This window comes from Empidonax traillii, unplaced genomic scaffold (genome assembly GCF_003031625.1).
Source record: "Empidonax traillii isolate 1590-97213 ecotype Southwest subspecies unplaced genomic scaffold, ASM303162v1 scaffold481:size658601, whole genome shotgun sequence".
Classification (NCBI taxonomy): domain Eukaryota; kingdom Metazoa; phylum Chordata; class Aves; order Passeriformes; family Tyrannidae; genus Empidonax; species Empidonax traillii.
In genome coordinates, this window is record NW_020955674.1 from 602,758 (window position 1) to 621,496 (window position 18,739).

The following is an 18,739-nucleotide window of genomic DNA, read 5'->3' on the forward strand; positions in this document are numbered from 1 at the left end:
GGGAGTATTTTCTCCATGGAAAAGAAAGAGGAAAACTTTTTCATCAGGTTGAGTTTTTTCTTTTTAGCTAGTTTTGCAGCTTTGTCATATTTGCTTCTACTGCAGGAAAGACAAGACAAGAGCACCCCACAAGGTCCCTTTCCCACTTTTTTTTAGCCTGCTGCATATAGCAAACAGCTGTTCAGTGAGAAGGGGAAATAGCTTCAGCTTCTGTAATTCTATAAGAGCTCATTTAAACAAAAACACCACAAGCATCCAATAATATCTAGGTCTTTTTTACCTCTACAAGTTTCAAAGTACAAACTGCATGTATCATATCAAATAAACCACAAATATTTAAGATGAGAGTCCAAAATTTATTGTTTGAGGGTCATTACATTTTTTTTAAATAAAGATTCTTCTGAATGTCTATATTGACAATACCAGTTTGACAATTTGCCAAATGCTGGAAATGAAATTTTCCTTGCAGCTTATATGATTTCCCCTGTTAAAAGGGAAGATGACCTTAGAAGAATTAGTTCTTGCAGTGTTCCAGAAGCTAATTTAAAACATCTGTCCTTTTACAAGGAGCCTAAAAGTATTCCCCCCTCATCATCATCCAGTGAACACATAACAGCCCTGGCTATTACACTAGCAGAGCCCCCCATTTCCCCCAAGAAATAAGCTCTGGTATGAGTTTTTCTTGACAAATCCAAGTGCCACACAAAGTGATCTAGTTTGTATGCTGTAAAAGCAATTTTACCATAAGACATCTCACATAAAAATCCAGTTGATGGCTTAGGCATTCTTCCATGTTTTGTAAGCTTTCAGGAAGGATCATGACAGCAACAGGAGTATTAAATCTCACAAAAATGTGTTATACACCAGTGCAGTTCCATCAAGTTCCCTGCAAATACTTTCCCAATTTCTTTAAATGTCTGTCCTGAAAACATAAACTTCCATACTTGCTTTAACTCTACAGCAACAACAGCATCTACACTGCAGAGCCATTCCTAGAATCCATCTCAAAAAGGAGTTGCCAGTGCTTTCCCTACATCCTGCATTTTAACAAAGTAAAACTGGCCTAGATCTCATGACTATGTACAAGGTATCAAGTAGAGCTAAAAGCAAGCCAAACTTACACCAAATTTATGCTTACTCCTTAATATACATTTCAGTCCAGACTAAAAAACACAGCATGGGCAGACAGAATGAAATCTTCATGAAAGCACTTTGAATTCAGGTTACATACTTGCACACTACATCGTATGGAAAGTGATGACTGAAATTAATAGCATCCAGCTGTGAATCCTATGACTTTCAGAGTTCACCCCTCCACACAAGGCTTGTCTCTTGAAGGCCTAGAAATCTGGGCCTTTATCCTGCAGTGATTCCAGAGGCACTTTAGTTCAGGTGGTTCAGAAGCGGTAAGGGTTCAGTAAGTACTTCACAATTGTTTGGTTTTCCTTTTGTGAAACTGGTCATTGGAGCCCAGTTACATGGAAAGATGTTGGGAAGGAGCCCTGGCAGCAAAAAAAACCCCCAAAAACCCCCCCAAAAATCCCAAACAAAACCAAACAGGACTTGGCTGTTTACCTTTGTTCATGTCACTCACAGTATTTTGATTGCAACCCCCATTCTGGTTTTATTTACACTGTGAAGTAGATCCAGTTGTTGGCATTTCAATCTATTTCTCTCAGCCTTTTTAGAAATACAGCTGTTGGAGCTGTTTTTATCATGCCCTTACCCTTAGCTACCATAATCCATATGGCAAAGACGACATAACAGACTTGCATACATCCTGGCATAGCAGCCCAGCATCAAACTTTGTCAGATGCAAGTCAAACAGCTTTGGGGTACATCATGAAACTTCTTAGTCTCATCTAAATTTTACAAGTCACTCAAATAATATCATATGTAAACAGCTTGCAGTAAAGACATAATTCCTACAAACTGTGAACAGAAAAAAAAAGGTAATTTTAGATGGTTTTAGAAAAATCAAAGAGAACAGGTTTAGGGGTCACTCCTTCACAATTTAATCCTTCTCATTCAATAAGACTGAAAAAAGTGAGTCTTAAGCTATAGCTTTTTTTTAACACAAACTTTTGTTGTTCATTTAAAGGCTCTCAGATGCATTTAAAGCAAATTTCCAGTTTCTTCATCATTCTACTCATCTTGCTTTGAATTAGTAGTGTGATTGATATATCACTTGCAATTAGCGAGTTCAACATTGGTTTAAGAAGTTTCAGGTTTTTCTGCTTCTCTGTAGGGGAACAAGCCAATGCAATTAGAGACTGAAAAATAAGTCCAAGGAAACATGCAGCTAAATTCACTTCCTGCTTTTAGTTTACACCAAATGAACAATGCAGATATACCACCAGTGACATCAGTCACGACTTTTCCTCGAAGCCAGGCGTGAAAGTGAAGAGACTGGTGAATCAGAGCCTCTTGGTCTTTCAGTTAGCACAGAGGCTGTACACAGACCCCTGGTTTTCTGATGATTGCCCTGGAGACTGCATTCCAGGCATAGCAAGGTACAATTTCAAAGTCATCTGGCAAGTAAATTAGAACACTCCAGCCATCTGGTCCCCAATAGCAGCAAACTGACCTACCTCTTTACATTGGTGATTAAGAAAAATTTAATTGGCTTGAGGTTAAAAAAATCTTGCTATCCAAGTAAAATACAGAACTATGAAACAAGAACCATATGGAAAACAAAGTGACATCATTTGGGTACCAAAATACTTATTCATGGTGCTATTATCTACTAAATCTGTTACAGCACAGAGCTGAGGTCTGGATGGTTTGGCTAATTACAGGATTAGCTTAACAGGAGGGAAACAAACACATAATGATTATGTGAGACTTTTACAGTATTATTGTAATTTGGAAATTAGTTTTTATTCAAGAGAAGAGTTTTGTCTTCCAAACCAGCACTTCAATTAAAACTACTGTAGGACATTACCATTCCACTTCAGTCCAAGAACTTAAGTCATCTCTTACCTTTGGGCATATACAAAACTCACCAGAAAAAAAAAAGATGCAGCAACCCTAGTCTACAAATGAGGCTGACAGTTGCAACTAACTACCTTTACCTTACAAGAAAGTCAAAAGAAGAACAGCACATATACCAAATAGCATGCAGGCTCCACAAGCTCTTACAGTTCATTTCCATATACCCAGATCTGTGAACCACTATTTTCAGAGCACCTCTTAAGATGTATACCTATCCAGCAAGATTTAGATTTAGTACTGTACTGAAAAATAACACATGATTTTAGAGTTAAATTTTCTCATTACTCAGATGTCTGTCTGAAAAACAAGAAACCAAACACCATGATTCTGCTGGTAGATTTACACCATCTTTGACAATCTGCTGATATCTGCATGTTGGAGAGGATTTGGGTTTTAAGGATCTCCCTCCTGTCCCAGTAACTGAGATGCATCCTGTCCTCCCAGCCTTCCCAGTGTTAAGTCAAGTAGAAGCATTTAGAAAGTTTACTTAATCTTATGGCTTTTTGGCCCTGTTAGTAACAGAGTAATAGTAAAACGTCTCCCCATAGGAAGTGCATAGATCATATCAAGCAGAAGAAAGACTTGGTTCCAAATACAGCAGAGATGCCTGTGAGAATCTGTGTTTCTAATACAGATAAATATTGTACTGCAGAGTCTCTAAACCAACCCAAGCTACGGTTGCATATAGGTAGTAACTGACTTTCTCTCCAGGACATGTTTTTCATCATCAGCATGACAAACTAAGTTGTGCTGTGGTCTCCATAACAATAATATTACATTAGTATTCCACTTAAACATGTGTTGGCACAGAAAATATTAAAAAAGTTGAAAAAAACAAAGACAAAATATTATGTGCTCTCTGTTACTTCTTGAATAACTTTCAAATGCAGAACAGTAGAGCAATTTCTTTCTTTCTCTGAAAGTTACTCAAGAAGTAACTGACTAAATCAGGTATAAGGCAGATGCCCAATATAAATGTCTTAATTTCCTTTTGCTATTTAGTTAAACAAAAGATCTGTTACTATTTTTAATAATCCATTTTAATTTTTGAAAACTCTGCTAAATTGGCAGGTTTTGTTACCTAAATGAGGCATTTTAATATACCCCAACTGAAAAAGTACAGGGGTACAGTTTTCATATCGGTGCCGTAGCAGGCACTGAATTTTAGTATCTTCTAGTTGTTATATACAAACTTGTACCGACTTCTGAATATCAGACTGTTGAACACTGATTTTTCTCTCTTTTTGAGAAAGGGCAGCATCACTTCCCTTATCAGCTCTCTCTCCTAGAGCATCAGTGGTTCCAGAGCACAGATTGTTTTTCTAAGCTCATAGCAGCAACAGTTGCCTGCAGGAAGACAAAATATATAAGCATGAGAAAGAAAAAAAAGTACTTACCTTTAAAATTCCTTTATTGATAAAGTAATATTTTTCACTGAGTTTATAATATTATATTAAAAATATCTTCATGTACTCACTAATAAATACCTGAAGCAACAGAAACTCTCCAACTTCATCTTTTGGCATAAACCCTGCCACAGCAAATGCAGCTTCACCAGCAAGGTATGAACTACATGGTGTTTTATGGCAATTATCCACCTTCTGAGGCATACTGGACAATCTGTCCTTCATAAGAGTCTTACTTTACTTGGCTAAGAGTTAATTCTAGTGTACAGTAAGTTCATGGTGTAAATCATTGCTCACATGTCCAATGTGATCTTTCAATTAGCCACAACAATATCCAGTTACATTAAAGAGACTGTAACTAGAAATGGTAGGCTGTTTTCCAAGGGACAGTGCTCATTCACAGTACCATTAAAAATATAAGTGTGTCAGATACTTGATATCATGTGATTATTTTCCAGTTTGATTTTGATTTCAATGCTCATGACCACTTATACCAGTTCTACAAGGAATTCAGCACGTAGAAGATGACCCACTTTTGTGCAGTCACAACAACGAATTTGCAAACTATAAAAAAGCAACCACTCAGCAGAAATAACTGATAGAGGATATTAAAAGTCAAATTAGGTAGTGTCTGATCCAGCATTAATTCCAAGTTAGATAAAGATTTATTCAGCTGTTAAAATTAGTTTTTAACAAATCTGAAGCTTACTATATGGTCACATAAACCACTATCACATGTAATAAAGCTTTAAAAACAACTACTTTCAATAGCATTTGCTACTGATTTTTTAGACTCACACTGAAAAAAAAATTTTTAAGACATTAAGAGTTTGTTTTTGTTGTTGTCGTAAAAGCTAATAAACTATGGCATAACAGTAAATGTTACCAGTGTAGTCAAAACATTCTACTAAAGGTTGACAATCAGTAAGAGTGATATAATCCAATTCCTAGTTCTCACTGATTCTTTTGAGGATTTTTAATTCATTCTGCAGACCTAATTCCTTGCTCAGAACAATTATCATTTTCCAGGTATCTAAGGTAGAATTTATACTCTTAGCCGCTTTAACAGTCAACACTGAGCCATTAAAACCTATTTTCACCCAAATCAGTGTTGAAGCTGCCCTACTCCTAAAAGAGTATTTCGGACTAACATTATTATGCATTACACTATACTTCTCTATGTTCACCCAATTAAAGCATTATGAAAGCATTATATCTACCCTTGCAGTCTCTACTGAAAGGCTTAGTTCACATAATACTGAAATCTGTGGCAGTTTTCTTTATACCAATGGATTTGTTTGGCTCTATTACTGTAGGCAGCTTGATGGGACGGACAGACTTCATCAGTAGTAGCGTCATGTTAGAGTTACACTAAATTCTCAGTTGAAGGCATGACAAAGTTAGGAAATATAAGCATGCAACTTGAATGTTACAGTCCAGTGCCATACAAAATATCTAGGCCAAAACTACTTCTTTCATTAAGTTCTTGTGATTGGCAGAGCTGGTCAAAGCCTGGGTTCACCTCTTGCATACAACAGGAATAATCCCAGTCACTGTTAGTTCGGAAGCTGTAGAGAAGCAAAGCCTCTATAAACTTGTCTTAAAAACTAACCTTTAAATTTGACACTTAATCATGGAGATATCAGAAAGTCCAACTCCTTTAAAACAAGAGCTTTTTTTTTCCCACTACAATTTCTTAGCATTTCAGAGCTCCATTGTGCCAGGCGCTGTACATGCTATTATCCAGTTCACATTTAACAGTAAAACACTGCTGTGTCACATTACAAGAATGTTGTCGAATCAACTCCACATTTATCAAAGGACCACCCATTTCTAACAGTTAGAATCCTCTTACAAGTTTAATAGACAGCAACAAAAAAGCCTTTAAATCTTTGTGAAGTACAGATGAAGTTACAGTACCTGTGTAATAATGTGGTTGAGAAGAAAAACATCAGCATTGCTGAAAATCAAACTAAAAGCAACTCCTATAACAGGAAACTACACTTCTTCCCAACATTTTGTCCTATTTGAGGAAGTTGCTCCAAGTTTAACAGCAATGGAACAGAAGAGAACCACTCTTCTGAACAATCATTATTCTATATTAAATAGAAATACAACGTTTTAGGCCAGCTAACAAACCAATAGTAAAACCTGTCTGAAGAAAGGAATTGTACTCAGTTGTGAGAGCAAATGCCAGATTCATCAAGTTTACAAATGCCTTACTACCTCCACTGCCACACGGTAACCAAGTTAGTTATAAATACTTTGGTGATGCTGAAAACTAAGCCAGGTACACAAAAGTTTGCTCTTTGCCACAATAAAAGTGCAAGACAACTATGTAAAAATCTGCCACACCACTTTGTAGCAGTTCATAATCACTTCAGGGTCACAAGTATCTTTAGCATTGTACTGAGTGATCAGAGAATGGGCCAGCTCTTACAGTTATACCCGCACCCCCACGAGCTCATCCCACTCCAAATTGCTGGGAAGCGGGGGGAGGGAACAAAAAAAAAATCAGATCAACTGAAAAAATACATTCCATTCCGGTGCATGGGGGGTGGGCTGGGCTCAGCTGGTCTGACAGGTCAAATGCCAGTGGAATCTAATCAGAGAGATGAGGAATGCAGGTTTTCTCCAGCATTAACTGAGGAGAAATCAAAGAAATGCCATCCCATTACATTTTTTGTCCTTGGAGAAAAAATGAAGTCAAACTTCAGTAACCCCCTAAAATTCACTGAGGTTTCCACACCACACCCTTCAATTTTTTGAGAAAAGGGGAACATTTTATAGGCGTAGCAGAGACTCAAATAGCACATCACTTGCTACAGATAAGTCAGTGGTTTGGCAGTTACCAGCCCTTCACAATCCATTTTTGTCATTATATCAGGGCAAGCTAAATAAAAAGTGACCTTTTTGCTACTTCTCTGTAGTTCGAGAGAAACCTCATTTGTTCATCTCAGTAATTCAGCACAACTATTGTGCTGCAAAAGCTGCAGAGACAGCTAGGATCATGAGAGTGATTTTTTTTAGTGTAGTCTAAACACTACTCAGTTTAATATCTCACCTAAAAATTTATAAGAGTTATGCAGTAATTTGAGAAAGTGCTTTTACACTTGATACTAAGTTTTATTTCAAGTATTGAATGGGTTTGTGACCAAATAAACTATTGAAAACTTAGGGGAAGGATATATAGACACCTGTATACACATTCAGAGGTTGAAATGTGAAACAGCTTTTGTGATCAATCTCGAACCAAGTTACAAAAAACCCTGTGATTTTAATAGAAAACAGACACACAAAAGCAAGTGAACTTCCAGTAACTTCTAGCTATATGTTTGACATAGCAAATTTTTTTTTACAGTGATAACTCTTTAGATAAATACTCAGTGTATCACACACTCCAGTATTCAAAACCCCTCCTAAGTGAGATGATTACATGCATGTATGTTAACAACTGACAAGGGTTCCAGAGTTTAAACTGGAAGGCTGAACATACCAGCCTGCATACAACTAAAACTCTGCATTAATTGTTTCCTTCAGTTATGTACTACTATAGACCATTTTAAGCAGTTTAACCATTCTTTGCCTATGCACACACAGGTATTATACTCATTTATAATAAGTCCATTTGTTCTAATTGTAACTGGGTTTGTGGCCACCAGGAACCAAATCCACCCAAAAACTCTTGAAATTTACAAGTTATCTGTGTCTCACATGCACTGACTATCAGTCTCCTTGAAGTCTGTTTCTGCAGGCAAACAAAACAAAGTCTGCATTACAAAAAAAAAAAAAAAAAGTTTTATTAATGCTTCCCTCAAAAACAGTTGCAATATGCAGCCTCTTTCAAATTCAGGAGAAGGTTTGAAGATAGCAGAGGAAGCATCTCAGCTGAAATAACTGAGGTTCCAGATGACAGCTTGTAACATCTTCCCTGCTTGACCGGAAGAGTCCGAAACTGGAGAGCTGATAGCCAGAAAATGGCTGAAGGACCAGAACAGGCAAGGAAGTTCATATGGAACTTTCCTGGCTCAGCCTTTAACAAACACCTTTTGATGCACCTGTTAAAAAAGAAAGGCTGAGAACAGTCATTACTGTCTGCCATCATACAGTGACTTAGCTAAGGTGACCGCAGTGCCTCCCACCAGCTCAGGCATTGCAGAAATAACCACCGTTATTTCTACCACCATTAGCTATGGTAATTAAGGAGTGTCTAGTTTATGCTAACACTCAGCTACTAAAATGCAGTTCCAATTGAATACCATTGCATTTTACTATTCCCATAAACAGAAAAACACTGAGCAATGAGACCAGAACAGCTGCAACAAACCCTAACATTTTAAACTGCACACATGAAGCTATGTGAGCATGAAGCTTATAAAGCTAACCAAAGCTGTACTTTTTCAGTTCTGTTATTTTTTATTTATGCATTATATATACCTGAGAACAAGGATTAAGGATGATACTTGCTAAAGTCAAACCTTTTTAGGCCATCACAAAATGCAACAGTTTAATAAGAAAACCGCTTGCCTGTATTTTTCATTTCACAGACTGAAAGGATCTAATTACCCTCTCTCATTCGTAGATACAGATTGAGGAGCTAAAGGTAGGAGGCACTCTGCTGTTAGAAACAGGATAAAAATCATCCAGGAATCCAAGTGCCAGATGCAGTGACCATTAGATGGTGGAATTAAGGATCCTGAAAGGAAGAAACTAACAAATCAGACTCTGAGCTTCAGAACACTATTTAGTCTCTTCAGGGACCTAACTGGAGAAATCACATGGGATACAGTCTTAGAATAAAGAGAAGTTCTGGAAAGCTGGTTGATTTTCAAGGATCACCTACTCCAAGCCCAAGGATAGGTCACTGATGAGCAGGAAGACAAGCAAACGTGGCAGGAGGCCTGCATGGATGAACAGAACATTCCTGCCAGGAAGAATGAAGACACAGTAGCTGAGCATGCAGGGTTGAGGTCCATCACAAAGTCTACCTAAAGTTGAATCTAGTGAGAGGCATGAAAGACAACAAATAAAAATGCTTGTGTAAATACAGCAATAACAAAGACTTGGTAAAATGTGGGCCTACTGTGGAATGGGGGTGAAGGGAGGGAGCTGTGACCACAACACAGAAAAAGAGGAGGTACTCAAAACCTTATTTACCTCAGTCTTTTCTCAGAATATCTGTCTTCAGCAATCCCAGGTCCCCAAGATGCACTTAGAGTTTGGCACAAGGAAAATTTTTATTTGGTGAAAGAAGACCAAGTTACATTTGTTATTCTGTGGGTGTAATCATTGATGGAAAATGCAACGCAGCATTATTACAATACGTCTCTTCATAAGTATCCTAGGCCAACACCAAGATAAACAGCTTGTTTCTTTTCTCCACTCCTCACTGGAGAAACCTGCCATGAATCATCAGTTTCCTACCCTACCCATGAAGTCAGGATACTGGAAAACTGTTCCAACATGTTTTCTCAGTGAGAGGAGGAGTTAGAAATCATTATCAACTAAGAGTCAATGAGCTGAGAGTTACAGTCACTGTGGAAAGCCTTTGATAATGAAGAGGTTCTGGTCTTCTTTCTCCTTTCATTAGCTGGTATTGTGTCCATTGTTTATTATTCATGCTGTCAATAGCTATTCTGAAGCATCAGAACAGTATTTACTTCTGAATAAGAGATTTGTTCCAAAGTGAGTTCAGTGTATTTTGACACAAAACTTTGGTTCTAGTCTCAGGATAGGGAGTCATACTTAGTACACTTTAATTATTACGCCAAGTAAGCAAAGGGAAGGTTTGCTCTCTACTGATTCTCTAGCCAGTTTTTATTTTCAGAGATTCACTAGGACCTGAAATTACTACAGAGACGAACCAGACCTACCACCAAATATTATGCACTTAGGGTCATGCCTCCCATTCCCAATGCAATTGGTTTTGAGAGGTTAGGATTCTAGGGTTGTGTTTTGAAGAGATACTTACTGGGGAAGTATTTATAACTGAAAAGTTTCAGCCTTTATTTCTTCATCTTCCCATGCAGCAAGTCATCTTGTATTCACAAAGTATCTTCTGAAATCCAGATAGCTGCAATATCCACTGTGGTCTGTTTCCACCCATCAACACAAGTCGATTGAAGATTACAATTAATTTAGTGGATAAGCCTTTAACAGTTATATAGTTACCAAAAGCACTCGGCCCAGAGCAAACTCACAACAACTGTCAAATTCAGTAACACTGCTTCTATTGTTGTGTTTAAAGATAAATGTCAGGAAAGTAATCACTTTGCAGAAATTACGAACCATGGCTGCAGAGGCAAGTTCTGTATCAAGAACTGCTTGTGATATCATTTGACTGACCAAGTGATAGAACATAAATAGTGTCAACAAAGAAAAAAAATTACATTGCAATGTTTCTTAAAGTTTAATTTGCCAGTCTGACTTGCTTTTCAGTGTGAGTAATATCAATCTTCTGCTGTCATTTCTAACAGTAGATACTTTGTCTTCATATTGAAGGAGAAAAAATATAAAGGCAAGAAAACTTAGTAAGACAATGCAGTCAGAAACAAGAGCTTAGGAACAACACACACAAGCTGTACAACAGAGAGGGAGGGATAAAAAGCCCATCTTTGCTATATGCGAAGCCACTACCAAAATTAAGGAGCACTCAAAGGCAAGAACTGATTAAGACTGACCTATCTTCTCCTTTGGAAAACTGGCATCATTTCCAGTAACTAGAATTAAGAACACATTTGCTAATGCCTCTTTAAAACCACTGCTTGGATCCACCTCCACCCAAATCCTCTCTAAGATTTGTTTCATCAGTCCAAATTTCAACTATATTGGGAAGGGGAAAACACCTGTACATTACTCCACTAATGTTCTGAAGCTACACATTCCTGAACTATGCTTTGTTTGGTTTCATTTTTTTTATTAACCTCTAAAAGAAATTCCATGTCTACAGTCCAATACCCTAATACCACTGTGTGGAGAAAAGTATCTTCTTGTTTCAAAGCACAGCTACATCACACCATAAAGTTACAAGACATAAGGAAGAATAAACTGCTAAAAACTCTGGCACTTAATATGGGTTTAGCAACTCCTCCTACACTGGTGTAATCTGCTCACACAGCAGAAAGCATATATTAAGTTTTCCAGTGCAGGAGTGGTATCCTCCAGATTCTTGGCATATGTAACTTTTTAGTCCAACTGCCACTTTAAGGCTATCCATTCCACAATAATATTCTGTTTATATGCTCAAAAAGCAAGCTGCATGTAATTACTAACGGAGGCATTCACCATCTCTATGCACATTTATAGGAAGAAAGAACAAAAGATCCCTTTTAAAGCTGATGGAAGAGACTGGTATAAATTAAGTATCCAAACACAATAACAGAACAAAGAAATGATTCCATTCAAATCAGAATCTAATTTATCACTTGTGTAAAGATAATTCCTAACAGATAAAAGCAAGAAAAAAGTTTATGTGCTTTTGTTATTACCAAGTTGCTTTCTGTCTGATTAATCACTCTTCTCCCAGTCCCTCCCATACACACACCCTAATGAGGTTTATCCACTTTCTCAGAGCATATAGCCACAGTTCCCACAATATGGCAAATGATCCCTGTTGAAAATATGGCATATGATCCCTGTTGAAATTGCTGGTACATTGAAGCAGGATGTTGTATTTCAAAAAGAGAAGGAAACTTATTTATAAAACACTAATCACAGTTTTCTACTACACATACATAAGACCTGAAGACCTGTAATGAAAATACTCTCTCATGAGCTCATCAGGCCTATTCTGGTACTCTCATTCACTTGTCATTAAGTCTGAGTTCTGTAGAGTTCAGATGAGCTGCTCCAGTGACCGTCTGAGCTTCAAAACGTAACAATATAATAAACTGGAGATGGGAAGGCACAGATCTGTACATATCCCATGGTAAGTTATAAACATCAGTTAAAAAAAACGCAGCAACTACAACTCCCTTGAGAGCCATGTTTTGCACTGCATGGAAAATTCTGCAAGAAAAAAGAAGTTTATCTTTTTCCTTTCTCCATCGTTTTCCAAGACACATAAATATTATAAGCTAATTTTTCCCTCAAAAGAGAGAAACATTAGGCTGCTCACAAAAACTCCCTCCTGCCTTGTGGACCCAGGGTTACAGGCAAGTCAGCTATGCCAAAAGAAAATTTAGGGACGATAAAGCTGTTTTATTATCCACTGTCCACAACAGTCAAACCATTTCTCCTCATTCTAGGTGTTTATCCATGTATTTGAATTTTGCTGCAATCATGACAATGATTTCAAGGCAGGCTGCATTTTTCACAAGTTAAATAGATGATTTCCAAGCTGGTGATTTGCAGGCATTAGCAGACATTCACAGTTTGTCCAGGGAAAATGTGCAGTGCTTTCCACATGGCCCTATAATCCCAGCCAACTTTTCACCTGAGAGAGGCCCGTGTTATGCAGTCAAAACATGCCAATGGCTTCAGGTGATTGCTACTTCATCTGCTAGGATGAGATAAGATAGCTGCTACACAGCTACACTAAATGCAACTCTTACAATTAACTTTTTTGTTTAGTTTAAACTTTACGTCACTGCCTAAGTACTGGTATCAAGTTTCACCTGTTTTAAGAGTTATCTGGGTGGGTTTAATTGTGCTTAGATGGGGTGGGCTTCAGCTGATGGTAGTTTAAAGAGACTGACCTTACAACTTTAGCAAGTGACGAAAACCTCAGACACAAATGACTGACTGATCCAGTGCTATAGGGTCTTGTTCTCATTGAGCACAACCTCCAATTAAGCTTAATCTTACTCTAGACTGTGTTTATTTACATTTTAAAATAGTGCTTGGCCCAGCTCTACTTAGAGGAAACATCTGATAAACCATGACTATGAGACAGGATATTTATAATCTAAGAGACCCTTCCTCATGATTACTCTGAGCTGCTAATTACAGTTAGTAACTGAGATGGAGAAATATATCAGTACTCTTCCATAAGCCTCCAAATATCAGGTGGTAAATAAAGGCATATCACAGTATCCAACAACAATACATTCTTGAGAAACATGAGTAACAATTTAATAGAGAGCAAAGGAATTTTTCCCCTTTAAAAAGTAATGTAAAGAGAAACTGGATGCATGTAGACACTTGTGAAACATAGACTCACATACAGAAATACAGCACCTATAGCACAGAGGATGGAAAGGCAGAAGCTGCACTATCAACTACACAAGCACCGTTTTTCAAGAGCAGAAGTCTGTTCTGAAAGATCTCAGTCACTTCATTTGTTACCATGTCCTTAATTTTTCATTATGAGCATTCCACAGTAGTATCACTTTGCTCAGATGCCTCAAACTCCATAAAAATTAAGGACATGAAAACAGGGTAACTGGTCAGGCAAAGGGTCTAAGATAAAGCAGATCAGATCTTTTAACCCATTGACCTGGCTGAACAACCTGGACTCTGAAAAACCAAGACCTCCTTGAGCTGCTGAGCCTGCTCCAGCATTCAAATTGTGTACTTCCCAAATACCCAATACTCCGGTATTTAAATTACGTGTACTTCCCAAATCTGTTCTGTTACCTTAATTTCCATGCAGAAAATTGTTTCCCATTCTGTCAAGCTCAGCAGCTTCACCTATGGTATTGTTGGTATTTGGCACAGCAACAGCAATGCTGCTCTGAAGCAATTCTGTCCAAAACAGCAGAGAAGGGACCAGAGTGGGCTATGCCTGTACTGACAGAACACCAGAATCCATACAAGGCAGTAAGTGAATGGAGTTTAAAACAGACTACAATTTACTTTCTCTGTTTGGCTATAATATAACATTAGTCTGAACATAAATGCTTGTAAATTCACTGTTGCAAAGTAGGGGTTTTTTCTCCTCCATGAAATGAAGCTATTTATATAGTGTGTGCAATTGGTTAAATATTTCTGCATCATCATTAGTCATCTGACAGAAACCTCTCTTTTAAAAATAGGCTAAAAGTCTGATGAATGTTAAAAAACAGGAAAAAAACCCCAAACAACTACAAAACAAAACAAAAAAAACAATAAATAAACAACTAGAAAACCACCACATGGTTCATTTCTCCCCTAGGATCTTTGACCAGTTAGAACTCAATTTCATTTCACTCTCCACTGAACTAATACTATATTTAGCAAGCTCAAAATTATTCCCTACCCATGGGGTAGTCTTGACTATTGCCATCACCAGCACCACTTCTGTTGACTTACAGCATCACATCTTCAGCTAATACCAAGCACCAACCTTCCCATAAGAGATACACATCCACTACAAATATAAGCCAATAAAAACTAAGATTTTCCATTGAAAAAGAATAGATTTAATATATTAATAGTCTTGTGGTATCTGAAGTCTCTCCCTCAAATACTTGGCTTCAGTCAAAGCTTATTTCTGTGCAAAACAGCTTCTGATGTTTACCTCCCTCCACATGCTGAATTCTTGCACAGGCAACAAGTACTTTATCTCACAGTTAAGAAACCTCATCAAAATACTTAAAACAATTTGAGAATCGTTCTGCAAAATCTATGTCCTAACAGAATATTCAAGATGCAGCAGAATCAAACCCACATATTGGAAACAGAATACCAAGTATTTCTTCGGTATTTACTATGGGAAAGACTAACTTGTAAATGTTCAATTATTTCATTAACTGCAACAATTCTATTATTTATTACCCAGGATTCTATTATTTATTACCAGGATTACTTTACAACTACATTCTCACAAGGAAGCATCTCTACAGTAGGTCTTCCTGGGTGTGCAAACTTTACATTAAAATACCCCTGTAATTAAAGATGGCTTCAGGCAAACCTTAAAATACATCATAAACACTTCACAGAAAGTACAGAAATGCATGTTAAATGCAAACTGAAGGAAGAGTTCTCATACAGATGTCTCAAGTCAAGGTATTCAGGAGAAGGTCTCCCTTTTAATTTATTTAATAGTCTTAAATTAAGACTCATATCTATCACCTCTGTTGTGTCTTGAGTATAGAATATTGTGGTAACTCCATCTCAGGAACACCAGCAAAATAAGTTATTGCACACGGGTCCTTCCTCATAGCCATACAGTCATTTCCTAACCCATTTCCCCACACAGCACATCTCCTAGCCCTTGCACAAGAATAGGTCTCAGGCCCTCAAACACTGCTGCCAGCAGTTATTCACAGATGCAACAGTTAAATCAATTAAATGTTGCATTTTCCAAGCTGTAGAGTCCTTACTGTAGGCTGGGGAGCTGGAAACAATGGTGCTGCGTGTGACAATTTATCACTAAAAAATTCTCAGCTCGTCAGTACTTCCCCTTATGGACTTTGTGATAGCCCCGCTACACGAAGAACCCAGAGCAGACAGCAAGCAACACAACGAGCTGGCAGCTCGCTGGCATTACTCTCTTGGTTGCACTGACAACTCCATCTTTGCTGTCACCTACAATGACACCAGAAGGTTCATAATTTCATAACCTGTTTGCATAAATACTCCTGCTCCAGTGAAACTGCTGTTTCACAAATCCCATTTACACTTGGAATGATGCACTGAAAACACAGCTCCAGATAGGAAACAACTTTAATTCTGTATTTTTCCTAATGTAGTCAAAGTTGTATTCTACCAGATCAGGGCATCTTCCTGGTAAGTACTGCCTCAGATTACATCACTTCTATTTGCTCTTTGTGAATTAACACACAAAAAAATAATTCAACAGTCTTTTCTTTTATCTAACTAGCAGGCAAGAAAAGAAAACCAGAGGCTTCCACAACAGTCCAAAATGAAAAAAGAGCAGGCATTAGCAAGCTGCAGAATGAAGCTAGTTCTGTTTCTGCATTTCTCCAATAAATGAGACTTTATCAGATCAAGTTTCTTTTGAGAGGAACGTGGGGTGGGGAAAAACAGTCACACAACCCAATGATACAGGCTAAGCTCAGAGAAGCAAAGCGTTATTCCAAAGTCTTCCTTTCAAGGAAAAGTATTTCATACACTCATGCTTCACACCCTCACAGCCAATACACCTATTACATCAGTTCATTGCTGCAGACCAATTGTTCTACATAAGACGAGTTTATGCTAAAGTCAGCAGGAAGCACAAGTATTCCAGACAGCACAACCTGTAAAATTCACAGTCATGGGGACGAAGAGATGCAGTTACACTGCAGTAAACTGCAGAATATCAAAGTGGCAAGTTATTCTAGCAGTAGCAAGTACTACAAGCCAAAAGATGATAAACACAACACATACATTAGTCATCTTGACAGTTTCTTATACCCACAAGCCTCATGATTTCAGTGCATTAGTACATCAGTTAATAGTGACACAGTACTTTAACTCTACATAGCTACTCATTTTAAGGTAAGGTTTACTGGCAAAGGGTATTGCTTGCCATGAATTACTTCAAAATTTTACAGGACTCAAAATGAGCAAGCAACATCTGATGTTCAAAAATTAATTCAGTATGTGTAAATTAACTTAACAGAAGTGTCAGTTAAGTATTGCCAAGTAATTCTAAATGCAATTAAAGAGTACGTAACATCACAGTACTTTCTATATCAAAATACTTCTGCCTTGCAACAGTTTGCTATTCTTTTGATGGTTATAAAAGTACTAATACAAGTAAAACACTTCAGTCGTATTAATCACTTGCACTTCTCAAACTGAAGTGTCCATACTGCAGATGCTCAGATCTTAAAGAGACATACTCTGCATAGCTGCTCTCAAAAAATGGAGAGATTCGAGTGGAATTTCAGCTTCCCACCAGCCGTCAGTAACTCACACTCGAGGCAACATAACAAGAATAATTTACAACTTCAGACTTCGCCTGGAAACCACAGGTCTGTCCCGCCTCGACTCCTGGACTAATAACGACAGGCCAGCCTTCAGCAAATTAACAATCAAAACCAAACGCCTCGAAAGTCTGGGATTTGGGGTTTTTCTTAGGATAGGCTCACGCCAAGCACACACTTAAAATAGGAGTTTCCAAGGCAGCGAGGAACCCCACAGCGTATCAGAACCATCTGTGAGGCGTTTCGGGGCGGGTACGAGCAGCAACCAGCGCGCTTTGCTGCACTTTAACGCGATGCCGCTCCTCAGGTGGGCAAAGGCTTCTTGGCTCGGACACGGCGAACAACTCTCTGCTGGGACAACTCACTGCTTTGCAGTGTGGCTCGCCCGGCTCCTTCGCCGGCCGGGGCGGGAACAGCCCAAGCCGGCTTCCAAGGGTCCAGGCAGCCTCCCAACTTAACCCCTTCCCGGCCACCACCGCCGGAGAGCCGGTCCTTTAAGGGGCAAGGGTCGGCTCACCTGTCCGCGACCGCCCGAGGCGGGCTCCCAAGTTGCCCACGGCGGCCAAAGTGGCTCCGTGAGGAGGAGGAGGCGCGGAGGAGGCGCCGGCCGCCGCTACTCACCCGCACCAGGTTGCTGACAGCGGCCTGCACGGCCGACACGGGGGCGGTGAGGTCCGGGATGGCCTTGCCGTCCACCTCCCCCTCCTCATGCATGATGACCAGGTGGGAGATCTGCTGGGCCACCGGCTCCAGGATGCTCTCGATGGTGCGCGTGTGGAAGACGGGCATGGCGGCGGCAGGGCGGGGGGGCCGGGGCCCGAAGTCCGCACAAACTCCTGGCAAACTCTGTCCCTGAGAGCTGGCGCCCCACAGCGAGAGCCGCGGCCTCCGCGCCAAGAGGGAAACGAGGAAGGAGAGGAAACCAAACGACTACTCCGACCTCCCCTCGCCCCGGAGCGGAGTGCGGCAGCCCGGAGAAGCAGCTCCCGGCTCAGGCTCGCGGAGGCGGGACTCGAACTCGCTACCCTCCTGCCTCCCCCCAGCAGCGCCCACCCCGCACTGGCGCCGCTCCCCAGCCAGGCGGCGGCTTTTGAACCGCCACAAGCGGCCCCTCCCGCCGCTCCCGCCCCCGCCCTCCTCGCCCAATGGCCGACTCGGGGCCGCCGCTCCCAGTGGCGAAAGGCCACGTCCATCAACATTCCAGAGCCTCCTTCTCCCTCCGCCCCCCGCCTTTCCCGCACCACCCGCCTTCCCAACCAAGCTTGGCTGCGCGGGCGCTGGTTTCCCAGCGTCGGGATGACGTCAGACATTCTGGTGTCCATATAAGGAGACGATTAAAGCCGGGGTGCCGGGATAGCGGGGGCTGAGGGGGGCGGTGGGATTCCGGGATTCCTGCGCCACGCCCGCCCGCCAGCGCGAGTTCGCTCCGTCGGGCTGAGGCGGAGCGAGACCTTCTGGTCGGGCGTGTGGCGCTGGGCATCACCGGCACGGGGGCGGCCGGGATGAGGTGACGCCCCTGGCCGGACTGGACCCAGCCCCTGACCC

The 18,739-nt window shown here is 40.0% G+C and overlaps 1 protein-coding gene across 4 annotated transcripts in view; it reads right to left on the reverse strand.

Moving 5' to 3' along the window:
* The window catches only part of VCL (vinculin), a 60,977-nt gene extending 42,678 nt beyond the window's left edge, over positions 1-18,299 (reverse strand). Inside the window, exon 1 of one of the 4 annotated variants that reach the window (XM_027896117.1) lies at positions 17,816-18,299. In XM_027896117.1, coding sequence (XP_027751918.1) covers positions 17,816-17,983 — 168 coding nt within the window. In that variant the 5' untranslated portion in view covers positions 17,984-18,299. Of the gene's footprint in view, positions 1-1,575; positions 1,831-17,815 lie in introns of those variants that run through there. The other 3 variants (XM_027896113.1, XM_027896115.1, XM_027896116.1) reach the window with 3 other exon arrangements.
* Between the last annotated feature and the right edge of the window lie 440 nt (positions 18,300-18,739).